Below are 27,254 nucleotides of genomic sequence, written 5' to 3'. Positions count from 1 at the left end.
ATCTGCATACACATTTTACCCAGAGCAGTATTTTTTGCAGCAGTCAAGCTGCTTTCGTAGTGGATGTGTTGTCTGTTCTCTGGTTTTATGCTTTATAGTCATCACACTTTCGCCATATGCACTATCAAGCTGCTTTTCCAAGACATGTTAAAATGGTTAATGGCTCACCTGGATGTAATGCATGTCCTTGTTTTGTGAGCAGTACGGGTTATTTGGGGATTCAAACCTAACTCATACACACACTCATGAGTTAAATTAACTGCAAACATGCAATGTCTTGGCAACAATACCCCACGATGCTATGAGAGGTGTCTCAATGTATCCTATTATGTTTTCTCCTTCTAGTTTTTCAGTTGTATTTAGTGGATTGTATTTTGTGCATCGTTACCAAAAGACTGTTCAGACAATAGTAAGTGTTATCTCCCAATTGTGCTACAATTGTAAAGGACACAATTCAAGATCTATGAAATGCCTTTTTACTACCTCTGACAGAAAATAAAAAAGTAACAAAAACAAATGCGATAATAAAAAGAAAATTGTATTTTTGAAATTATTGAAAGTGTGTATGCTCTTCAGGATAAAACAGGATGCAGTGCTCAGGATATTTTTCTCACTCTCTGCCTTTGCATATTTCACACTGGTTTAGTCTTTGGAGATGCACGTCATACTGGGAGATTTTGACTCTGCATGCTAAAAAGGCATAAATATGGGTAAAAAAAACAAAAAAACATAACCAGCCGATGACCTTATTATGCTCAGTGTGTACCATCCAGTTGCAATATTGCCTTTATTTGTCATTATTACCACCCGCCATTACTGTGAGAGGAGGAGGAATATCAATTTCACAAAGATGGCCTCTGACTAAATGTTAAGGAGCCCCCCGTCATGTGAGACACATCCCTACTGTTCTGAGTGGGCAGATATGGCTGTGTTTTACTACTTATGGATGTTCAGTGGAGGAGCACAGAGCGGTTTTTGCTGTAATAAGGCATTTACCAATGCAGAGTAACACTGTGCACGGTGAGAACATATGTTAATGCACTTGGCTGTGGCCAGAGAAACAGCAAGAGGTTTGGGAAAAAAGCACATGGGACCGGCCTCCTGGAGCACATTTGCCTTCTACAAAGATATTAATATGACTGGTGCTCAGTGGTGGAAGGTGGAAGAGGAGGAAAAATTGCCCTGGCTGTGAGGAGAAGTTTGGTTTGGTGATGGTGATGGACCCCAATTGGTTGAGGCAGACTGGGGAAGAGAGACAGCTCTGTACTTCTTGGCTTTTGAACTACATCAATGAAACACTTTTAACTGACTGCACTGCCAGCAAAAAACTGACATCAACATATTTGAGGAAGATATGCATAGAGCAAATGGGGATATGACTGTGAGCCTTGTCTCTGTGCATTATCAATGTTTTACCAAGACTGTGCCACTGGCTTTGCAAGAAGGAGTGTTTGTGTTCCTTCTCAAGAGTTGACAGTTACAGTCACAAGTTGTCAGCTGAATAAAATATCCAATAAAGTGTATTGTATGATATACAGACAAGTTTCAGTTGTTTAACATGGTATAAAAGTTATGTCCTGACCAGTATTGATATACCTGTCAGTATCACATTAATATGGATTACCTGAGAAAGTATTCATGAATTTGGCGTTGGTCTCACTGGAGACGGTGGGAGAAGTAGTGTCTCTTCCTGAATGTTGAAGATTTTGACTTTTAATATTTCATTGTTACCAGCAGTGGTCAAAGTTGATCTTCTGTTCTGTGTGCATTGAATGCTACTGTAATTAACCACCAACATGTATGTATTTTACTTGTGTATGCAGTCGTCTTCTTAAAAAAATATCTCTATCTGTTCTTCGGCTTTTATGACCATTTCTCTGGGGGAATATATACATGACCTGCATGCGTAGAAAGCATGTCAACCATCACTTTCATAATTTACTTATTAGGTTTGACGAATCCAAACATTGACAATGTGTTAAGAGAGAAAGAAACGAAAATCAGTCTAACTGGGCTATTCCTTTCATTTGGTCATGTGAGTACAGTAGGTCTGTCATAATGGCTGTTTGTAAAGTAACAGTTACAGATAAACAGTAAAGCTGGGCTCAGAATAAAGGAGATGTAAAATCATGATAGATTTCGAAATCGGGTTTCGTCACGCACAAGAGGAGAGTGTTCTCAAATAGTCTTCTTTCTAATGTGCACACAATACAAAATTTGAAAATAATGGCACATCACTCACCACAAGATATTACTAAGATTATTGCTCTGGAGGGAGCGACGCACCACCCCCTCATGAGATCACGTCAGAGAGGTGACATGAGGAGGTGGTGTGTCGCTCCCTCAGGAGCAATAATCTTAGTAATATCTTAAACTCATCTCTCTCATTGCTTCCGCTCGCGATGACGTCACTGCGATACTAAACATGTTTGATAATCATCGGGGCGGCCACCAACGATTCTGCTGCGCACTTTGGGAGGTTTAAGAATGGCTCTGAAAACACACTAATTTGGGCTGACCAAATATGCTGACCAAGGTTCCATAATTCCTGTAGTCTTAGACCTTATTAGGTAGATTAGGTAGGCTTTCTATATTCTGACATACAGTAACATCCTTAGAAGTTACAGTTCTGATCCACTTTGTACGCAGCAGCAATGACAGAACTCTTTGTCTTACGACCAACAGTAAATGTTGTACACTCATTCCAGCCATCTCTAATAAATGTGATCTCTTAATGTATACATTGATCTATGCATAGGAATCAGATTACATATAACTAACACATTGACTAATTTTGAAGTAAGACAGATCAACATTTCATCGAAAAATGAATTTATTTTTAGAAAGATTAGTATGATATATACTTCTTGTTCTCGAGTTCTCATTAAAATTCATAACAATGCCACAGTTGTTTGGATTATTCATGTTTCACAAGCTTCTTTGTGAAGTCGTCATGCTTGTGTTGATGTGTGAAGAGTCACAATGAACGCAGTTTGAAACTGAAATGAAATTAGCTGAATGACACCACAGCTAACTGTTGAGTGTTTGAATGTAAGTCAGAAGCAATTCCCGTTTCCAGGACATCATTTCTATAATAAATGTTCTGAGAATCATTAAGCAGTATCATTGTTGTGCTTTGTGTTGGTCGGTGAAAGGCAATGATTCAGAGTCTTTGCTGCAAACACAAGCCTGTGATACAGTATGTCATTGCACATCACAATCTATGGACAATGCCTCTGCTAGTCTCAATGAAGAAAACTGTCAGGCGTCTCAGTGGGAGAATGATCAAACGCTTGAACAATCCACGTTATTAGGAAATCCTGATAAACTGAAGTTTTGACACATCAAGGGGGCTATCCATTCTCTCGTCCGCCGCGTTTCCTCTCTGACAGTACACTTAGTGGGCACTTCATTATATCCGCACCTCCCTGGTAATGCAGCTCCCTCCTTCAGACAGTGAGTCAATCCTTTATGAGTCACGATGATGGCAAGAAAGCACATGTAAACATGGTTCAGTGGTTCATTCACTGTCCAGCTAAACCTCTGAGCTCTTAGCAAGTGTCATCAACGACTACGATATGCAGAATCTCATTCAAGTCAAATCTTGCACTATTTTTTCATTTATTTTGACCCAAGGTATCCCAAATAGGTAAAAACAGGTTACTTAGTTTATAAGTCATTGTACAAAAGTTGGAAATGGACATAAGATATTGGAGAACCTTTGGTAGACATATCGTCATTAAAACTGAATCTCTGAAGAGAAAAATCTTGACTCTTGTTAAATGAGGATGCAGATGATCAAAGTTTGATACTCAATGGATCTAAACTGTATGTCATCAACATCAGAGGGTGTTGTATTCTTCAAGTGTACTTAACAGGGCTTTTTAAAACCCCAATGGTGAAAGAAATGATCAATTCATTGTGTAATCAAAAATAGCTGTAGGGTCTAATCATGTGTAAGGTGGCATGGACATTTAAAACTACAACAATGCTCCCTTCTTCTGCTGGGCTGCAACTTTGTTGTTCAGCAACTGGTGGCGGAAACATTGTGGATAATATCTCAATATTTAAATGTGGTACAACCAAGTGAACATACTGTTTTTGAACCACTTTGTTTCCTCCCTGTATCATTTTTGGTTTATCTTTTGAGCCAGCGGCAACATCTAATCACAGTGGTGAGTTTCCTTTCGTTGTAGCTGCAGAGGAACAGAACCAAATAGCAATTATATCAACCATAACATTCTATACAAAGTAAATATGAGGTGCTGCTGCTGCTAGGTCTTTTTTTTTATCATAATTCCTCTGCCCTGTCCAGATTCTGCTAAACAGGAAATGTGTTTGTTCATATTGCATTTATAATTCAGACCCAGTCAGTTGGATTGGTCTGGATGTTGTTATGCATCAATGAGATTATCATCGTTGACTGTGACAGCACCCGCTGACGTTCAATCACCCAACAAGACTGCCCCATTGTAAAAAAAAAAGTTTGCAAGCAGCTTATTATTACTCATAGTTGAGTTTTACAGTCAGGCGTCCTCCGAATTGGAGGGAATCAGTTGACGTAATAAAAAGAGGTTTGTGTTAGGAGTTCAACATTGGAGATTGTTGTTTTTTTCTTCTCATTTGAAACCAACCATCATCCTTGCTTGTTTTCTCCACGACTTGATCCACAAACGTAATTGCATGCTTACCATTGTAATCACAATGATGAAGCCCCAGTATTTTCTTTAACATTAACCATGATTAAAACCACGGCTGTATCATAAGCTTAACCGTTTGTTTATCATTGTAAACATGACGACAAAAGTGTGGTTTGGCTGCTGCAGTATAGGGTCGACTATTGCAGGAGACACTCCTATGGGTAACATAAGAGGACAAATGATTTATTGTTGTTCGGGTTTGATGACTTGTTGTCCAGTCACAGTATAGCTAGAAAACATGAGAGTGGCGTCGTCTCTCACATACAGTATATCCACCCTCACCATCGGTTGTCTAACTGCTGGCCGTGTTTGATTTTGACACGGCCACGGCCTGAAACAGTCGCAATATCAAGGTGAGGTGGTCAACTCTGCATACTGGTTGTAAGGAAGGGCAAAGGGGTCATCTCTGCACTGAAATGAATACTTAATATTGCAGGAAGCAGGCCTCAGAAAAATGCCTCACGTTTGCCATTACTTGCAATTTTCTTAGTTTTTGCTTCTATAAATACAGCCAGCATTGTTGCTGACAAGGTGCAACCCTTCATGTTTATAATTTGCTGTTTTTTTGCATTTTTTTATTAACGCAATATAATGTATCATTGTCTCAAGATGGTTCCAGGAAATTACTTTAAACCAATGATCTGCACAGTCAACACATCACAGCCTAATAACACACTTTTGGGATAAGGGACAGCGGGGACAGAGGGATGTTCACACGTTCATTCACACCACTGAAAAGCTGCAAAAATCATGCTGTCCAGTGAGTATAGATCAAAATCCCTTTGGAACATTTCTGGCACCTTGCTGGATCAATGCTTCACAAAGAGAAAAAGAAATTACTGGCAGCACCGGGGTTCCAATAGGGCCCACACAGTATTCCCAAGGTGTGCCTTCAAAATACATTGTCAACGAGTGTATATACACTGTTAAAGGACCATACTTCAGTCAGAGACCTCCGGCTCAAATATCCCTCCCTTCCTTGGCTACTTAGCATAGACACCATGACATCCTGAATTTGCATAGTAGTAAAGATTAATGTAGCTCTTGGAGGCTGGTGTGACACTTTCAAAACAGCTCGCCTCTTTTCCCTGGTGTAGTCTGGTGCGAAAGGGGGTGAGCAGGCAGTGAGTGATGTGGGTAAAGAAAGCAAGACACTTCCTGAGTCGTAGTCAACCTCAAAGAGCATTTTGTCATGTATCTTCACTTAGCAAAGTACCTGCAACCTTCTTCACATCATTACTGAATCAAAGTCTGTTTCACAGTAGTTGATACTGTTTGAAGTCAGTTGACACGTGAATCAAGTTATGGTAGAGTAATAAAAAAAAAAGAACATCTCTAAAACAGGAATTTTTGGCGGAGTTGTTTTTCTTCTTTTCTATCTTTATCTTTTAGCACATGAATGCTTTGTGGTAAGTGATAATTATTAGTTAGATGTCACAGGATTATGAGGGATGTCCTTCAAGCTGCGCCTGATTTCAAGGGACAGATTGACAAAACTCACTTTGAATTTGGTTGAAAGCATGTCTAATTGAATTTTGATACGTAATTAAATCAAGCAGTAAATCAGCCCAGATCCCACTGCAACCGACAATTCTGCACTCGTGAGCACCACAAGCTAATTATGATGAAGTTATTATCTCAGCCAAGGGGAGTACTATGAATGGCTCCTTCTGCATCATCTAGAAGCTTTTCAACTAGAATGTACTCAACCTTGAGGAAAGGGCATCTCTCATATTAAGGATCCAGAAGATCCTATAAATGTCACTTGCTCGGCCGGTAATGTATCCATGTTGAAGCATTGTCCCACTTTAACGCAGGTGATTATTCGGAGCATTCCTAGTGATATGTTTCTTGACTCACTTGTATGCAAAAACACATTGATGCACCAAGCCAGAAATTATCTGATGTTTTGTAAGTCGCTTATTACAGCTGGTAGTAATTTCTGTCGATAATCCCTTCATGTGTAGGAAGTGGCTATATTGATTAAACATGGATTGAGAGCATCATCCTCATCATCTGGTTTCCAGCCTCATATGGTTAATCAATTACATCCCCTGCGATTTAAGTGTGCTTGAGATGCCATGCACTGTGCATGTAATCTCATGAAATTAGGTATTAAATTTAGTCTAATTATAACTTTGCAGCTATGTGTCATATCGTAGTCTTTTAATACCTTCACTAAGAAGACAAATTGGTGTGTCAGTGAAGACGGGAGCCGCATTTTGAATCAGTGTAAAACAACATTTTTACTGTTATAACTGCCACGTGATACTTAACTATAAATATGCATTTATTAATAAAATGTTTACATTTTTTTTTAAAATACGTAAGTAAATAAATAAAAAGCAACAACTCTCCTATTCCCCAGACAACCATAGTAGATCTACTGTAGCTGGTATGGTTCTCGGAAATGAACCCTCTGCAACAATTACTGTAGTAGCCTCCTTCTGCATAATTTGATGAGCAAAGAGAAAATTGATGAACTTTTTTAATTATTATGCCGCTTGGGATTCTGACACAAGTGCCACAGAGAGGGAGGGGGTCCACTCTACAGCTGCTGAAGAGCTTCTTTTTTTTCCTCTCTTTTCCTCTTCCTGCCTCCCCCTTTTTAATTCACCCAATTTGTCGGTCCAAATGAAACAGCAAAAGGTTAGAGTGTGGAGTAATTAACGGCAGCTAACCTATTGAAATCAGGGGGGGGGCGTACACTGGGAGGATCAATACCTCACTAAGAGTGAAGCAAGATGGGGGGGATTGTCCAGGGAAAACACACATATACAGACCACTTAATAATAATAAGCTGATGAAAGGCAACATGTTGTCCACTTGTAAATCAAACTTGGTTCGAACACACGGTGACATTATTGCTGTCTAGTAATTGTGTTAGGGGAAAGTTGCTCCTTGTGCACACTCAAGAACAGTGCAGGATTTACACCACTGTGTGGCTCGCAGAGAGGGTTTCCCTTTATTGAATGTCAATAAGCACATCAATATACTTTGGACAACTGAACACCAATGCAGAGGGAAATGGGGATTCTATTTATCTAAGGCTACACTTAAGTATATTGAAGACTTTATTAGCCCCCTTTGATGAGGAGGTGTTTAGTTTGCAACAGTTTTATCACACTGTCTAAGACATGCTGCGTTCGCCAGAAATGTAGTGGATGTAAACTTGAACTCTGCCCACTGTTTCTTGGCAGAGACAGTTACGTCTCTTGTGCCTGCACAAGCGAGCAGATGGCATTCAACTCTACGTTTTCCCACTTTGAATATTTGTATTATATGTGCATATGTCTGCTTGTAGGTGATTGTGACACGGCCATCTGACAAAGCTGTCATTTCCTTCCCATTGATAAATTCAGACACATCCATCTCATCCGTGGGGGTAAGCACTTGGTAGGAAGCCACGTGCTTCTCTTCCACCCTCTCCAAACAGCTTAATTCATAGACTGTGGTGCTGCACAGACATTTATGGAATACAGAGCAGCCCAGACAAGTCCATCCTGACCATTATTTTCACCATAGTTCTTACAGAGAGACTAGTTAAATTGAGCAGCAGCACTTTAGTGAGCCTCAACGATGAACCCAGTGTCAGGGTCGTAACAAATAAGAAATACGCAGGGGTAAGCCTTTTGCAGCTCAAGAGATTGTGGCCTGCTAGCATTCTGTCCGTCTCTTTGTCTTGCTCTGAGCTTCTCTCCACTTTCAAAAGTTATTTACATTATGAAATAAAGAGCTATGTGAGAGAATGTGGAGACAAAAGCAGCAGATCTCATTAGTGTTAAACTATTAGAAGCATGAAGACCCCAGGGATGAGGGGTCTTGAGGCGTTCAGTGTAGCTTGAAGTTAGCACAACATATGCTATGTATATAAGTATATATATATATATATATATATATACATAAAAAAAAGTTAGTGATAAGTTTGTCCTCCAAAAGAATGCCTAAGCCTGCCAGTTCAGCGAGAACTTACTTGGAAAAAAAAAACAATTAAAAATTGTATTTAATTTAATGTACTGGAATAGATTGTTATTCCTTAGTAATGTCGTGAAGACAAACGTCAGTGTCATCAAGTTCACAGAGGTCAGAAGAAAATGGCAATGAAGAAATTGGAATAACAATACCTTGGATTTCCTGAGGTAGCTATTTTAATGGCTGTGTATTTGAATATCGCTAATTCAAAAAAAAAGTATTTTTAAACAGACTTTCCTTCATTCAGATGTTGAAAAAAAAGTAGGCATGACGTTATGAACTCAAGTTTTGTCTGTTAATTATTAGCTCCACCTTTGATGAGATACCACAACAAATATTGTCAATAACCAAACATATCAAGTTTGTCATGCATGTCCACCCCCCATGACACGCAATTACGATTCTTATGAAAGGTCCTGTTTATTCTGTCTTTACCTACAAGATAGAATTCCATTGTCACATACCTGTATTGGCCTAAGAGAAATAAAGAAGATGTATACATATATAATTTCTTTTTTTTTTCATGTTAAGGCTGTCGAGTGAGGCAGTTACACTAATGAATGAATGGCCAGTTTGACAGTAGTTGGAACTGGTATAATAATTTAGATTCATTTTAATACTCTAAATGTAAATGTATATGTACTGAGGGAGTTTGCTTAACTTGCCTGTGTACAAAAGCTGATGGAAAATTTAGTTTTTTTAATATCCCTGATATGTCCACAGAGGGCTTCTCTCTCCGCCCGCATACTGCAGGCTCAGTTTTAGCTGTAGATGTAATATTAACCTCCCTCCAGTCACCTACGCACAGCTGTAAAGGAACTCTTACCTACCCTCTGACTTTGCCTTTTGGATTTTGAGCCAGTCCTTCTACCTCTGTGCCAGCTTGCCACGCCAGTGCTGGGAGAAGAGAGGTTACTGCAGCACTTCACCCTGCCTCCCGTTCACACTGGAGCTCAGTGCTGGGGATCTAAAAGACTGCTCTGCAGTTGATATGTTACATCAACATCAGATACAAGTATTTGCTTCGATTGTTTCAAAAGATGTCATTAAATCCTACGATATGTACTATATGTCCCTGTCTCTCCAAACTGAATTCTCTATTCATTCACTGTGCAGCCACCGTGTCTAAAAATCGGGATACAGTTGGATTCAGGAACAGGCCACAATAATGTCTGGTGTTTTTAATCAATTATTTAGCCAATATTTTAATGATCAGAGTGCCTGGGGTGATCAAAGGCTTGGTTCGAGCTCCACTGCCTTTGCTCACTAAGATATCCCTCTGTACTTTGATGTGGTTCACCAACAAATGCACTTATCTTAAGCATAACTCTCTCCCATGCTTGCGTGTGGGTGCTTTGAAACTGAGAATCTGAGAGGTGTGCATTCTCAGAGAGGTTCACTGACCAATCCATACAGAGGGCAAAAAGAGAGAGAGAGAAAGAGAAAACTCACAAATTTGTGTTCTCCGACAATCAAATGTACAACTGCTATTTGCAATATCATCGAAGTATGAGACAACCTTAGGTCACCTTCCCAGATCCCTCATGTACATTCTCATATATTTAATTGGTTGTCAAGGTCTCTAACTTGAAGTGTCACAAGATGTTGAATAAAACATTACATGGAGAAGAAACAACTGCCTGATGACAGCCTCAAGTAAAATCCTGCTTTAAATGACCAGTCAGTGGATGCAAATGAGTTGCCCCTCAAACACACCTGACAAATGCCTCAAACACACCTGACAAATGTTGCTGTGCTCAAAAATGCACACAAAAAGATGGGGGGGGGAAAGGGGTTAGTGGTGTAACACCTCAAACCATAATATCCGTCAGGTATGGGGATACGCAGTTGAGGATGTGCATTCCTGCAATCACGTTTAATTTTCCATATTCTAATGCATATGCAAATCACCGGAGTAATGATTGGGTTTTGAGAACAAAATTCTTAATTTGCTATTTATTCTATTCATATTCAGTTGTTTTTTTTTCACCATTATTAGTTGGGAGCCATGTTTCCATCTACCAGGTTAATTTAACACTAACTCTTTCTTAGCTCTGTTTTGGTCTCCACCTACTCCTCAGTGAAATACTGTATCTGCCTCTTTAGCAGCTTAATGCTCCACTATGTTCACAAGCTTGTTGTAAAGCATTTGTCATTCAGTGAGGGTAAGGAATCAGAGATTTTTCTTTTTGTTTATTTAGCGGCGATAAATAACATTCAGGCCCAAAGCAACTCTCAACACAGAAAATGTTGAAGAGACATATAACAAAAGCAGTGCAATAATGACCACACAAACATAATCCATCTAAAAAGTCTTGTGTTTGTGCATCTATAGTTTTTTGGTAATGACATAACTTAATGGTTCTACCATTTCTTCACAGAAACATATCTTATTAAAGATACTACACAGTTGTCATGCAGTTATTTGTCAGAATTTGGGAGATTTAACTCTTTGATTTAGAATATTTGGGTTTTTTTTGTTCAGTTGTCCACCATGATGCCCCATTTTGTTTCAGGTGAATAGATTTGGGCGTACCGCTCCATCACTCAGTCAGTAGCAGCGTCCCTGGGTGAACAATCACGGTGGAATAATCTGTTGACATGAACTTGTTTCCTATTCGTTGTTTCACCGTTCCACCCCGGCAGTCCTCTCTGCATCTCCTCTTTCTAAGTGGCTCCTCACTGCCACATTTTCTTTGCAAATCAAGTCATGTACTCAGATTATTATACACAGAACAAAGAAAACAAAATTGGTGATTAAAAATTAAATACTCTTATCTCACCGAGAGTTATCTCGGTCCCCAGAGAGAGGATGCTATTTTGCAGGCTTGCGGGTGTCTTTTGTTCCCAATTTAGAAGCTTGTCGCTGTTTATTGTTAATTTTTGATGCATCATTTGATATTCTGTTCACTTTCCTCCCTGACATGCAGAGAAAACATCTTTATCAAAGTGTCAGTTGTATGGCTTGTGTTGTCAGGATGTCAGGTTTGCCCTATTCTTTACATTTCTGGGGAGAGGGTGTGTACTCTGCAGCCTGGTTTGATGGCGTGCCAGCTGAGCACGGAAATGCGCTGTACAAACTGTGTCTGAGTAAAAAATCTATATGTATCTTAAATCTCAATTCAAAAGACTTTAAACTCCCAAATCCACGAGGTTGTCAACTGTGAACTCTGACTGACTTTAAAAATGTTACACTTGGATGTGAAATGACTGTTCTTCTGTCTTTGCAGGATGCCTGTCAGCTCAGCAAGATAACCTCCGTCAATGTAAGTCTCACTGTTTTCTCTGCTCTTTTTTTGCATATACATGAGTATCATACATTTGGTTTATAGTATCATACCTACCATAAATTTGCATGTAACAACTGGCATCCGTGTTGCTTAAAATATAAACATTGTTGATGCCCGAAAAACCGCATGCTGATTTAATTGTTTTGACATGTGTGGGTTAAATGTTAGAGAAATTTTGCAGCCATTAGAGTTTTAGGAAACCCTTATTAAACAGTTTGAATATCACTAAAAAAGTGTGGGTAAGATTTTCAAGATGTCAGATATGTTTTTTTCAAACTATGTAGTATCTCTCATTGCAATAGCAGCAGTGTATTCTCAAAGAATGAATATTTTGTTCCTTTAAGTACATGAATGATTTCAAAATTGAAGGGTTCTTCTCTTCATTTGAACATTTTTTCTTGCTTTTAAACAAAAGTACCTGTATTATAAAGCTTCTCTCTTCTCCAACAACTCAATAATATTCTACTGTAACTTGTTTCCCAGAGAATGCTGTTACTGTGAATTACGGCAAAAGGTTTATATGTTAAGTTCTAACTTTAGTTTTTGCTGAGCATTCACACTATTTTGTAATCATTTTTTTTTCATCAGATTTTTGAATTTGCTATCTTACAGGTAGATGCAGTGTCTAAAGTTTTTGTGCTGTTGTTCAATTAAGCCATTATATTGGTGATATATTACTGTTATCATAGTTTTTAATAAGACTATAACTAATGCTCTCATAATACATGTTGCACAAGAGAATATCAGCTGATGACTCAAGAACAGACAAATTTGATGGAAAAATTCATTTGATTTGTCAAAAATCACCCAGCAATCTCTCAACCCACTTGTTAATATCACCTCCCTCTAGCATGTTCCTGCTAACTCTCTTTTTGACACAGAGGCATAGTCACCTCATACATCATGTGCAAAAAGAAAGGAAACACCCACAGCATAAAAATGTTTTATTGGGGGGTGGGATGTTGCACGATGTTAACATCAAAAAGAATAGGAACATCTGGGCTAAAATTTTTGAATCCGATTTTTTTCCTCCTTCATTTTTTTTTACTATGAATTTCTTTTCTTTTATCTCCACGTATGTGCGACATGACACATCAACATCTCCTCTCAACAGATTGATGCAGGCCTAGGTGTGCCCGCGACCTGATCCTTATCTGAAATGGCAGAGCCACTCTCCCCTGATTCAATCCTAAATGGTCCCTGTTTATCACTCAAAGTGAGGTGGTTGTCAGCCAAGTCCTTCTCCATGCAGCACTGACTTCTTTGCTATTTCCAGAGAGTGGCTGTTGGAGGAAGAAAAAAAAAAAAGTATATAAAGTACACTTATAAATCTCAAGAGCTTTGGTCTAACCAAGGGCAAGGTGGCAGCCATTTGGTCTCTTCCCATATCTAAATATAACGGATTTATAATCTGGTAAACCGTGAATCCAGCCCCACCAGCCTATTGTCTGGATGGTTACCCCAAAAAAAAGGGGGGGGGGGGCAGCCTATTATGTTGGCTGGCTTGTTATATGTTAGATCTTGGCATGCATCTGTCCTGTTCATTTTATCTCTGTGTAAATACTTCTCAAGGCAGTGTTTTATCTGGCTGAACGGGCTTTGTTTGGTCTTGATATCTCTTACCGCAGCTTGTCTTTGCTTTATGGATTTCTGGCAGCTTCTTTAAATAAGTGATAAAGCTTAGCAAAACACTCACCTTGAGGCCACTTTGAATGTTTGTTTTTGGTTGTCATGTTTGTCTTTCACCATAAATGTTTCATTCACATTACTCATTAGCACTGACAGCAAAACTTTTATTTATTGAATACCCATTAATGGTATTTAATTGTAATTAACATGGTAAACAACTTAGTAGTGAGTGCATCGTGAAATCAAATTAGGCCTTTCTTAGCTTCTGGCACCAACCTGAATGGGATTGAATAAACAGCAGCCTAAAAATTAAAACACTCCCTTATGTAATAATGATTGTGTCCTAATTGTCACGTACAGCTGTTTGTTCTAATAGATTCTGGATGCCATTGTTGGAGCAAGTTTCCAATAATTAAAATCATGTGGAGAGGAAGCAAGATTTGTTGTAGAGCTGCCAACGCTCCGTAAGTGGGCTCTTTCTTTCGCTGGAACCTGGACTTCGCTTTCGCTCGCATCCTGCAGTCATTTGACAAACCGCTGCCAACACTGTTTGAGAACAAGTAGATATTTACGCTACTTGAAAGCTCGGGCAAACATGGCAAATAGATGTATATGATTTTGCCAACAAGGTATCCGTCTCTTCTCTGGCTTAGGAAAATGAATAAAATCGGGAAATGACAGGGAAAAAAAACATCCCTACCTGTAAAGGGCTTTAGAAATATTCCTCATGATTGGCAGAACGTCACATGCAGGCAAGGCAAGATTAATTTTAATCCTGCATTATATATATATATATATTTTTGTGATTCAGAAATTACTGTTGTGCATTTGAACAGGTAACTATTTTCATTTCTTTTTGCTAATAGAAACAACAGCAACAAAAGCTTCGGGTCGGATGTTGCACAACAGTTGAAGGTTGTGTGTGTTTTTCTGTTTGTTTCTTTGGCTGCGTGCCCTTTTTCCATCCTTTTTTCTCCTTATTCCTCATCTGTCTTTTTCTTGCCAGCATAAACACACACACACACACACACACGCACACAGTGATTTGTGGCCTCGGGATCTAGATAAATCAAGTAAATAGAATATTTAACTGGCTTTTTTCACCACCATAGCATTGAAAACCACTCAGTTGTGCTTTCAGGGTGCTAATTGTGTGTATTTAGGTTAGTCAACCCTTTCTGATAGTTTTTAAATGAAGCTTTTTCTGCACTTGCTTTTTGGCAGTTTCTCCTTCATTAGTGCCAGACTTTATTTCACTCTCCCTCCCTGCTCTATTATCCCCAGTCTTATTTAATCTTATCAAAGAACAATAAGTGCTTTATCCACGCACTGGTGGCCAAGGAAAAATATGTCCGCACAGAGACATCACCTCCTCCTGAGCTTGAAGAGCATGTGTTAATGATGTTTTTAATTCAGACTTGCATATTACTTTTGTTGCTATAGCGCTGAAGAAAAACAAGATAGTCATTGGTGCTGCAGTTCTGTTCGCTCTTGAAAAAAAAAACTCTTATCAGTTTGAATAATGGACCAAATAAAATTCCCTGCAATAACCGAAGCTGAGGCCGTAATTATATTTTATGCATTTTATCCCCCTATACAGTTTGATGCAGTATGATGTTATGCAGGGAATCATGTGAGGACATGAATTCAAGCCACAGTATATATTCAGCTTTTCTTTGTTTTGGTTTTTATACCAGTTTTGCCTAAAAGCCATGTCAGATCTCCTCATTCTTCACTTTTCTTTATGATGAACTCTACGGACATATATAAAAGTAAAAGTAAAAAAAAATCAAAGTAACAAAAAAACTGGAGTTCTCAACAAATTACCCAATGTCCCTCACAATGATTGTACCTCTGTGGTTTGTACTGTGAGGAACTGCTGGCATGATGGCAGACACCACCGTCTACAAAAAAAAAAGTGTTTTCTTTTTAGCTCCAAAGAAAGGTCGCAACATGAACTTCTGTAAACCTCGGGAGAAATCAAAGAGGCCTGAACCTTCACGCCTGTGATCCCTGAGACTTAACAAATCAAAGTTTCTACACACATTTTCACTTCGTTGGTGTCTGAATTGGGTGAGAGGGAAAACTGGGACATAGTTAAACCTGGTAATACACATCCCATCTATTATGGGAAGTCTCAATTATAAGTCTCATAGACAGTACATTATCTGAAAAGTAATCCGCGAGACTCAACAGACAAGAAATGATTTCTTTTTGGGGTTATGAGGTCACTGCTTCAATTAGTCGCCTTGGTGGCAAGATACAGTTTTGGCATGTTTTCCCTCTGAAGGCAGGTGAAGATGATGGATGCACTGCTCTGAAGGTAACAACAATAACAGTTGATGCAAACAGGCAAGGATTTCCCCTTGTAAATGCTGTCTCACAGTATTCACTCACCCATAAACAAGCATTGTTGTCGCTTCTCATGATGATATTATTAATCTTTGTTTGTCAGTGGTGGTGTGCCAAGAGCAGCAGGGAGAAACACTTCATTTTATACCATGGTGCATGAATGACAGATGGATTTATAACATTATTTAAACGTGAATTCTTGGTTAATAAAATTACAAAAATAAATAAACATTAAAAATCCAATTTGATCATTCAGGCATAAATGTGAGAAATAGATTTGGCTTTAGGTTGTGAAATATCCGTCTGTGAGCTCTCTGTCCCCACCTTAACACGGCGGTAAAAGAAATTTCAATTGTGATGCTCAAAGCTGTGAAATATTACATTTAAAAAAATTCAACAACAGTGTGACTCTCCACACTGTCCTTGTTCTTCCGGACAGACCTGACTGTGAGCAGTTTTCATTGGAACTACGTTACACTGCAAACAGTTATTGTTTCCTCCCGCAAGGAGTTCATGTTTCCGTCCTCAACTGTCTGTCTGTTTGTGTGTTGGTTGGTTGGTTGGTTTGTCAGCAGGATTACGCAAAAACTATTAAACGGATTTCCACGAAACTTCTGATCAGATCTGAACAAAAAGAGCGCTTTTTGATAGATAGATTACCCAGAGTATCTCAACACTGTTTCAGAAAAAATGCTGTGATCACAACACAATTGCATATTAAAGTTAAATTGAACAGTTTATTATTTTCTTTTTCTTTTCTTTTTTACATTCATTAAGTGTCATCCTGTACTGTGCTTGCTGATTTATAGGTTTATTCACGTTTCAAGGAATATCAAACAGCTTTTGAAACATAATTTCTAATAGAACTTTCCTTGTTGTTTGTGCTCCAGACCCAGCGTCGCGTGACGTTCCATCTTCCAGACGGTTCCCAGGAGAGTTGCAGCGATAGCGGGCTGGGAGACCCAGAGCTGAGCAGCACGGCCAGCACCACGCAGCCTCTTCCCCTCAGCTTCCCCCAGGAGGAGTACTATGAGCAAACATCACCTAACAGCCGCACTGAGGGAGATGGAAACTCAGACCCTGAATCCAGTGAGTATTGAGTTTCGCGTTGTTCAGACAGCAGGGCAAATCTCTTGTTTATCTTTTTTTTTTGTGATTTTTGAGGCCGACTCCGCAGTGTGATTTGCAAGTGGCCATCTGTGTTGTTGGAAAGTAAAATGTATTTACTGAGATTAGACCTGTGATTTCCGTGGTACTGTAACAACACAGACTTACTGACACTTAACAAGTGCCCGTGTTCTGTCAAATAACTAGTAACAAGCTAGTTACACGTTAACAGGAACGAGACCTGCGCTGCTGTGAGGAAAATTAGAAAAGTGTGCTGTATTGTGTCAGGTTTTTTCACGTTGAGAGAAAACTGCAATCACCACTTGCATCAGTCATATGCAAATAAATTGCATTTAATCAAAACAGACATTGAATCTGTTGTCATGGGAGTGCAGCATAACTTTAACTGTGTAGCTTGCACAACGCTGCATTTATTATTGACAATTAATTTTGTAAGCCTGAATTTTGTAAATGTTGTCCAATGATAAGCCATGCGACACAGGGGGAATTATACCTCTGAAGTTGGAACTCTGTTGGTGAATTTATTCAAATGATTCACAAGACAGCTGTCACTGCATGGCTTACTGCCCAATGATGCTGCCTATAAAAAGCTCCATTAAACGCAAGCGAGCACAACTCCTTCCTCATACATATACAACAGATTCTCTTCTTTCTTTTTTTCTTTTCAAATCATTGCTCAAATAACTGGCTGAGGGGAAAAAGAAGAGTGCTTAAAGACACATGACAGAGGACTTTTTTTTTTTTTTCCACCAGTGGTAGAATAGGTCCAAAGCCAGCATGCCAATGATGCAGAGGAAATGATTTTGCTCCACCTTCACATGAACAAGGCTATTCTGAATACTGCATCAAGATCCTTCTCTGTCTCTCTCTCTCTGTCTGTCTCTCTCTCTGTCTCTCTCTCTCTCTCTCTCTCTCTCTCTCTCTCTCTCTCTCTCTCTCACACACACACACACACACACACACACACACACTTTGAGCTAGCTATCTGAAGGTAAACCTGCGTCAAATATTGCAGACTGGATCGAGGCTCAGGTCGGAGCAGACCTTCACTCGTGCTGTGGCCTCTCTGTATCATTGTCGAGAATGCTGTACGTACTGACGTGGTGACTTTTACAGATAGGCAAGCAGAGCTGAAGAACCAATTCTTTTCTGCACTACTTTCTGGCTAGTAGACATATCCAATGTGTAGTATGGAAGATATTGTAAGAATCTCTGCAAGTATTCACAATTAATTGACAATGACAGTGACAACCCTGGGTCTTCCTGCCTCAATATGCTGTCTGGAACCTCTCAAACTTATACTTGCACAAAGAATCCTACTCGGGACGGGAATCTCAAGCAAAAATACTCAATTCACTGAGAACTATTTGACCATTCTTTGAAGGGGAAGAGATTGCTTCTACTTCGGAATCCTTTTAATTGATGTCTATTTGTAGTTTTAGCTGGTCAAGCGTTGCTTGCCTCACTTACCCTGACAGCCCGCCACTGACATGGAGTTACTGGTCAATGAACAAAGTCTGTTTCCCTTTTTTTTTCTTCCTTTACTCTAGCAGGAAAGAATTCATTTAAAATAACTGCAGGACAGGGAGAAATCTATTGCTCTGCATACACCTACATGCAGTACAGCCATTGTGTCATAGCTGTAAGTGAGACAACAGTCCCTGATGCATCTGCCTCCCCAGCAGCTACGCCGACAGGTCCGAGGCTGGGGTGTCAGTGTGAGTGTGAGTGTGAATACATTTGTTAGATGTTAGACAAGATGGCTGACATGTAGGCGATGGGTTCCTGTTCATTTACATGCAAAGGTCCATCTTATTTATGATTTTTCTTTTTTTGGATGAGGATATGCTGCAAGCTTCAACAATATTTTTTATTTCATTTTTTTAAACCAATGCTCGACCGGCTGACCTCCATATTTTCTCAGATACACACGCCTGCTCACATACAGGGATGTGTATTAACACATGCACAAACACAAATACATCTAGTGATCAAACCTCTCCTTCCCCAGCTGTTTTCTTTAATGTATTCACCATGGTGATAAAAGTGATTCATACATGTGATTCATGTACAGAGAGGCAATTTCTCATGAGCTCATTAATAGTCAGTGACACAAACATCTCATACTTCATGAACTTGCTCAAATACTGCACTTATTACCCACTTTCTCCCTGGGGTAATATTTGTTGAAGTGCATTAGTTGTTTTACATAGACGACCATGCTAATGTAGTAAATGCATGTGTACTTTTATAAATTGCTGCATTTAAAAAAACACAGCAGCGTGAGAATGTTAACAGAATCACTGTGAGTGATTAATGTAGACACTGGTGTTAATGTAAAAAAACAGTTTAAAACGGACAAGACCTGACCATGTTGGAGGGGGTTGTGTAAACGCAATATAAGAAGTCGCTCCATACATTTAATGCACTCATATTATGAAATTTTATAGAACTGTGGGGCTTTCATATACTTTGGTTTTGCAGGCGTCAGGAAATTAACATTTCATATTTGTGCAACTTGAATAAATACATCTTTAAAAGAGGGGTGGGATGATAGTGCAGTGGTTTGCACTGTCACCTCACAGCAAGAGCATTCTGAGTCCGGAAACCTACGTGGAATTTGCATGCTTTACTCCCACCTTCACTGGTTTCTGTGGGTACCCCAGCTTCCTCCCACAGTCCACAGTGTCTCCATTATCTGCACTGTGATAGACTGGTGACCTGTCCAGGGGTGTAACCCGCCCCTAGCCCAATGTCAGCTAGGATTCCCCTGCCTCCCCCGCCGCCACACACACACACACACACACACACACACACACGATCTGCGACCCTAAAAGGAAAAGCAGTATAGCTTAGATGGATATTTGAAAGAGCAAACTTTCTCACTTAAGTCACAAAGGGCCTTTCCTTTGCCTTTAGATGCTTCTGTGATTGCACACATACACGCACACACACACACACACACAGGCACACACACACATACACACACGGACGCATGCACGCACGCACGCAAACCATTTGAAGAAAGCTGTCGGACTCCATTTTCTCCTTCCAGAAGTTAAGTCAGATAAACTCTGACTCTGCAATACTCAAAAAGGAGAGATGGATCCTGAGCATGTTGACCGTCTCAGAGATGAGTGCGCTGGTGACAGAGGGTGGCCTAAGATGGATTAGATATGGTTTTATCAATGAGCACCAGGCTGGCATGGCGGTGGCAATCTCTTATCGCGTCGTCTCAATTTGTGAAGCAAAAAAAGGGAACAAGGAAAAAGTTGGAAGAGGCGAGAGGAGATGGAATGGCTCCAAGTGAAGAGGGAGAAATAGAGCCGAGAGATTGAGAGACTCGGACGACGGTAAAAAGAGTGAATTTCAGGAGTCAGAAGCAGTATTGTTTCGTAAAGGTGTTTTCAGCTTGGACCTGAATGTCAACTTGCTCTGAATAATTCTCTGTGCCAAAGGCAAGCCATGTGGCCTTCTTATGACAATGAATTTCTCAACTCCTCTGACTCCTCTTTAAACCTGCATCTTTATTAGACCACCCACTCTTGAAATAAAGTTCATATGACATTTTATGTTTCTATTATTTATGAGTTAGGCGGCTGTTCATTTTATGGGCTCTTGCTTCCCCCTCCAGGCTTACTTCACCACCCTGCCATCAGTCTTATTCCGTCGCCTCTTTTGTCACACATTGTTCCAAAGATTTTGATATTTCCTCCACTGTCTCGACAAATAGATAAAAGCTGCAAATTAATATCATTAGAATGTGTGTGTTTTTAGGTCCAACCCCCGTGCATCTGACTGCAGGCTTTTACAGAACTAAACATCCGGAACAATTAGGCGTGATGAATTGTACCTGTCCCTTTTGGCCAAATTGCAACACTTCATCAAAACATCCAAAAACAGGAATGCATAATGATATGTGATGCATCTCTTCCCTTGAGTAAGAAGGATGTACACTGCTTTCTCAGTTGATATTCTCCCATATTTAGTCTCTGCGCTGTGGCAGTTTTCAACACAGTGTTGCAAAAGATTCACCGTCTCCCATCACAAGTGACTGACTTTTCATGGAATCATTGACAACTGCTGTTTAACACAAAATACTACTCATGAAGTTGATGAAAAAGTCACTTTTGTCCCATCTTGGCTCAAAAATTGTGTTGTTTTTTTTTTTATGATGATGACCATTGGCCTTGTTCTGAGTGATGTGATGCGTAGGGCACTTGTGATCAGATCTACTTGTTAAATCAATAGTTCAATTCTCTTTTTTTATGTAAATGTATTTTTTTAAATTTTCAGACAGGCTATGTTGTTACTGTAGGTTGATGTTGGCTTAGTGATGTCCTGAAAGGTTGTTGCTTGAGTGATGGGAATCATCATGTCACAAACAACGAACGGTGCTAAGCCTTCAGACAAAGTGCAGCAAAGTGGGGGCAAATCCCTGAGTGTAAATCCTACACATTTTTTTTCCAACAATACACAATTTTGTTCTCTGGACAATTTGTAATATACTTATATCTTTCTCCTGTCGTTGGAGTTGAGGGATTTAGGAGCTTGTGATTTTGCCCACTTACAAGCAGCTCTCCAAAGGCACTTTTGAAGTAGTGCATTAGTCCCTGGAAGAAACATGAAAACTGTGTTAGACTTTAGTGCCGTATCCTAATCTGCGGCATATGGCTTTCAAATGACCAGCTTACACCTTGTCTTTCTAAGATCTAAATCTGCTATTAAAATAAGCCAATCCTTTTAAATACTGCAAGTATAATAAGATTATAGTTTTAGACATGCTGCGCTGTGTATATAAAACTAGAGACTTTTTTTACGCAGGGGGATTGCTTCATCAAATAACAGATTTTAATCAATTATTCTGTTTGATATTTAAATTATATTTCACTTCATGCAATTTTGTTTCCAAAGCTTTTACAGGACATTATATAATTCCTGATGCCGCGAGACAAATAATCAGATTAAAGGCTCGCTGAGTTCTTACTTTGTGGGTGTTACATTCTTAACTCTTTGATTTCTGTCGCTCCAACATTTCCATAATAGCTCTCAGACTAAGTTTTCCAGTCGAAAGATTCACAACTCCCCCTTTTCTTGTCTTTTGTAAAGGCCGCTTGACTTGATCCGGTGAGCCAAACACATTGGTACCACTTGCTTTTTTAATACTTCTCAATCCTCCAACTCAACCCAGTATGTCTGGCCGCCAATGGCAGGCTTGCTCTAAGACTGGAATTCAACTGTCTAGACACAATCTGCCCATGAATAAAGGGATTTCATGAAGAGGGAAAAAAAACATTTAAATGGTTGTTATTGGAACTTGAACTACAACTAAGCGGGACCAGCTTTTGTGATTCATACCAGCAGTTTAACACATTATTATGTGACGGCAACAACGCCATAGTGTTCAGTACAGTTCGCTGCATTAATTATTCATATGAGTCCAATCTCAGTTTCACTTTAAGTGTTCTCATATGCAATTAGAAGTAATGAATGTGCTTCTTAATTACATTCATTTGTGCAAATTCCCATTCCCCATTGAAATTTTCTGAGGAAACATTGTGACACTGACCAATGGCATATCATTTGCAATGTGACTAAATCCATTCAGCATAGAACAATTAGCTGTAATTAGTGTTACAATGTCATCAGCGACCGGGGGGAAAGACTAAGCTGACATGCAAGGGAGAAGAGGACCCTTGTTCAGAGAGTTAAAAGTCCACATTGTAGTAAGGTCCAGATAATTGGTTGACCACAGGTTAGAAAGATGATGAATTGCTGTAAGGCTGTTCGGCTTGATTCTTGATATATATATACATGCTTTTTTTTCTACTTCTATTCATGTAAAGTGGGCTGGGTAGACGTTCTCTCTGATAATAATGGCCTTCTTCACATTTACATACTTAAGAGCTGGCAGTGCATCATTTTACTTCTGCCGGCATGTGCTGCCATCGACTGCTGACAAATTAGCAGGTTCACTAAAGTAATTAAGATAGAAGTGCCTTGCTTAAGGGTACGTCTCTGTAAGACAGGGGGAAAAGTGTCTCATTCATCTCACAACATGAGCCTACATTTTGCCATGGTATCCGAGATATTCTGGCAGCAATGTGCATATTTATTTCATTCCGCACATAAAATGGTAATGGAGTCTATTCCTTTTTTTTCAGTTATCCCACAATCTACAAGATTACTTCTTTAAAGTGCTTTTTTTTCCACATCATTTGCACGAGTTTGCTTCCTGCGATATATTCTCCCTCATATAAATAAATAAAAGCCTTTGTGCCTTCCGGCTCCCAGAACTTTTTACAGCTGCCCCAGTGGGCCTGCAACCGAGCTAAATGAAGCAACAGTGAGTATTAACCTACATAGATTGGACCTTTCCATTTAGGATGATTTAGGATTTTTTTTCTTCTCCTTTCTCCTTTTTTTGATCGCCGTGGGTCTACGGCTGTGTCAGAGGGGGATTTATATGGACTCATCTGTATCCTTCTCAACTGATTGGGATTTGGTGGTAGTGCTCAGCTCTCAGAGGTGTGGTGAAACCCTCGTTTTATCTAGCTCAAATGCCACACCAGTTGTCTCAGAGAGCAAGACGAGCTATTGATCTGCGGGAGTCAACTCAGCTCACAGAAATCGCTCTCCACCCTCCTTCAAACAAGTGAAAAGTGTCATGTTAGAAACCTCCTTTTCCAGAGTATTAGGGCCCCTCCTTTTGTTGCCCCACCAAAGTCGTCTGTGAAGTTGATACTGCAGCTTCCCGGTGCAATCAACCAGATCGCAGCAGGACAAGACGGAAAGGATACTAAAAGATTTCAGAACAATCAGCGCATGACATTTACAGTTTTCATACTAGTGGAAGTGCTTCCAGGCCATGACCATTTTTGACTGCTTAAAAGTTTCTTCTTCACATTCACTCTGCAGCACTGAGTGGGCTTCTCAAAGACCTGTACAATTAAAATACTCATTCCAAAGTTGTTAACATGTTCAGTAAGTCTCGTGTCTGGTTTGGGAGATCAATAGCTGCCAAGTTTGATCATGTCTCTGGACAATGTATTCTGAACTCGGCAGGGGTAGAGAGATACTTCAAACAAGGACAGAGGCTCAAAGGCCCAAGCCAGCAATTCACTTTGTTCCATTTCACTGACGCTGTGATTTCTAAACTGGAATGTGGCTCAGACTGCATATTAAACCTGTGGGGGTATTAAGAGAGAGGTTAGCCACTTTGGTCCTTGATTCCATCTAACTGATATGATATCGGTAACACCAAACATGAATCATTAAAAGCAACAACACACCTGAAATTTAAAATGTGAAACTATTTATTGGATGCCAATGTGTCATTGGCGTATGGGGCAAAAGGCTCCGTAGCAAATGTCTGTTCTCAATCCTCAATTAATTCACTGTGGTTGAAATCAAGCAGCCAGTAAACATTTCCTTAAACCTCCAAGTCTGAGCTCTTTAGATAATAAACTTACTTCAGCTTTTGAACTTTGAAGATATCTCTCCGCTGAGAGTGTGGCAAGGACACCGCAAACCCCCTCCAACATTTCTCAAGAATCACGCTGCCCTTTCAGTGTGATGAGCTGAGGTTACACCTGCCTGAAAGAGCAGAAATTTTCGCTTTAGAAGCAGCAGGAAAACATGGGAAGCTATGAAATATAAATGTGCTAATGTTTTATTCAAGGCCATTTGTTATGGATAGTTTTTTAAAGAATTCCCACTCCTTTTCATTTATAGTTTGAGGGCTAGTGTTAGCATTTAAAATTGTGCATGCAATTTTGAGACCCCGGTCCCTCCCACCAGCCCCACCCTGTTCCCCACAACTTGGACACTAACACGTGTACACACACTGCATACACAATGCGCACACCATTTCCCAGTTCAAACTTGAATATACTCCATTCCCAGTGTCTAGGCGATATTGATATTTACGAAATGGACTTTCTTTGACTTTCTTAAACAGGAGACAATTCAGGAGTCATTTCTGTGTATATGTTAATGTGTTACTACAAAGTCTCCTCATTTGAGATTTTTGTAGTATTTGTTGTTGTTTACATTCTGTTTATCAATTCTGTCCTGGGGTCAGAGGTGAGCCCGCTTTGTGTTTCAATGAAGCCATTATCCTCTGGATCGGAGGTGTTGTATTTCAGCATAACCAATGGCATGGTTTATTGTTAACAACTGCATTAGTGAGGTTGAGACGAGGTTAGAGGAAGTGCATCGCTCCCCTTGCCCCGTTCTCTACCTCCCCACTGGCTCCTTCCCTTCTGCCATCCCTTAACATATAGCTCTATAGACAGATTAAAATGCATGGTCTCATCCCTTTCTCATTTTTCACATGCAGTCGTTCTCAAGGATAAGGATGGCCTCTGCTCAGAAGGACTTATTGACCAAAATAACTATGCATCAATATGTCTCCTGAAGGCTGAGCAGACCACAGCATCACAGGGGTTGCATTTTCACCAACTCGCTCAGCCTTTAATGTTATTGACCTGGGTTGTCCTGATATGCTGCAGAATGGCGTGGCAGCCAAGAAAAACATACACGATCAGCCACAACATTGAAACAAGTAACTGGATTTAATGCTGTGGCTGATCTGTGTATATCCATAGCCTGTTTTGAAATAGCTCACTTTGAACCATCAGCAATGTGATTTAAATGTGATTTGTCTTTCTCGTTTTTATGGCAAAGCCATTTTAAAGGCAAAGGCCACACTTTCCCAGTTATTGATGTATCAGGGCAAAGTGAGTGATAGCATATGCTGACAGACAAGAAAAAGGAACAAAAGCAAGAGAATTTTGCTCAGAGAACAGCATGCTGTGACCAATATTAAAATTATATTACTGCTCTTCTCTGGTTTATTTTTCAATAAGAAATCCCTGTGAGATAAACTACAGTTTTGATGAGAATTTACAGTGATAGCTGTGGTATTGCTGCGGTGACATCAAGGATATAATGACAGACAGCCACAACTTATGATGCCGTCTGCCTATGTTTCATGTATTAGCATATTTCAACTAAAATGTGTCATTCACAAGAAATGCAATATTTTCCTTTGAAATCATTAATTTCACAAGCACGTGCATAAAATTGCAATAAATCTCATGCATAACAGTTCACTCTCTAACACACACACACACACACACACAAGCACACGCTTGAATTTTGATGAAGTTACAGGCAGTTAATTCAATTGGTTGAAATTTAATACAGCATGCAGGCTGCAGTATGTTTTTAATCTGCATCTGGAGTTACCGCTGTGATTTAATCCAGGTGTTGAATGCATACACATGAACGGGATTACTCCTCACTGCACTGCATGGGACCCTATCCCCACCCGATCAATGTATGCACTGGTTGATAAATTGGTATTCCCGGATAAATGGATCACTTCACAAACCACTCACGGGCTGGTAACGCTGATAAATGGAGCGCAAGTGTGGCGAGGAAAGGAAGAAGGAGTTGTGCTGAACGAGCGCAGGAAGAAATAGAGGAGAAACAGGATGGGGTTTTCAGATGGGACATGCTGCGGAAGTAGATTTGCGGATAGGCCCTACAGGACATGTTTGGCCACATGGAAAGTGACAGGGGGCTTTTTGAGGGGCTTGACACCAAATGCATAAACCCAGTTGTTGTGTACCCACCTCAGCAAGCGAGCCGAGGCATTCATCACATTCACTGTGGTAAAGTTTGCAAGCCACCGCTGCCTGGGCTCCTTGTGAGGCATGTGTGGGGACCTCAAGGCAATGTAGTGCTCGTGAGGTCAGTCAGCTGTCTGCCACTCCATGCATGCAGAAGCAGACCTGGTGCTCGAGCCTCGCCAGAAGCTCCGGCACGAGGGCAGACAGACTGTGTCCCTTTGTCCCCGTCTCCCCCAGGCACCTGCATGATTGCATTGATTTGTCCTAAATCCACTCAGCCAGGGGTCCCGCAGGAATTCAAGTGTCAAACATCTGTCATGCAGAGGCTGCCTCATGCTGACTAATTCTGCTCACTTACGAGAGCTAAATCTTCATGGAACTGATTGAGAATATGCAACAGAAATTGGATTAGGAAAATGACATGGCACATTTGCAATAGAAGTTTTTGTGTGTTCTTTTTGACACCTAAGATTATGTTTTGAAGTATAGTTATGAATTCTTGAGTATCCCTGTGTGTTCATTCACCGGGTGAAAGAGCAAGAGGA

The 27,254-nt window shown here is 40.0% G+C and overlaps 1 protein-coding gene across 1 annotated transcript in view; it reads left to right on the top strand.

The window, feature by feature from the left end:
- pcdh11 (protocadherin 11) overlaps positions 1-27,254 on the top strand; it is a 123,171-nt gene that overhangs the window by 61,246 nt on the left and 34,671 nt on the right. Inside the window, exons 5-6 of the mRNA XM_035650317.2 lie at positions 11,903-11,938; positions 16,834-17,032. Coding sequence (XP_035506210.1) covers positions 11,903-11,938; positions 16,834-17,032 — 235 coding nt within the window. The remainder of the gene's footprint in view (positions 1-11,902; positions 11,939-16,833; positions 17,033-27,254) is intronic.

The sequence above is a fragment of the Scophthalmus maximus genome, chromosome 9 (genome assembly GCF_022379125.1).
Source record: "Scophthalmus maximus strain ysfricsl-2021 chromosome 9, ASM2237912v1, whole genome shotgun sequence".
NCBI lineage: Eukaryota > Metazoa > Chordata > Actinopteri > Pleuronectiformes > Scophthalmidae > Scophthalmus > Scophthalmus maximus.
The sequence above is the reverse complement of the archived record's forward strand: the minus strand, read 5'-3'. Positions and strand labels throughout refer to the sequence as shown.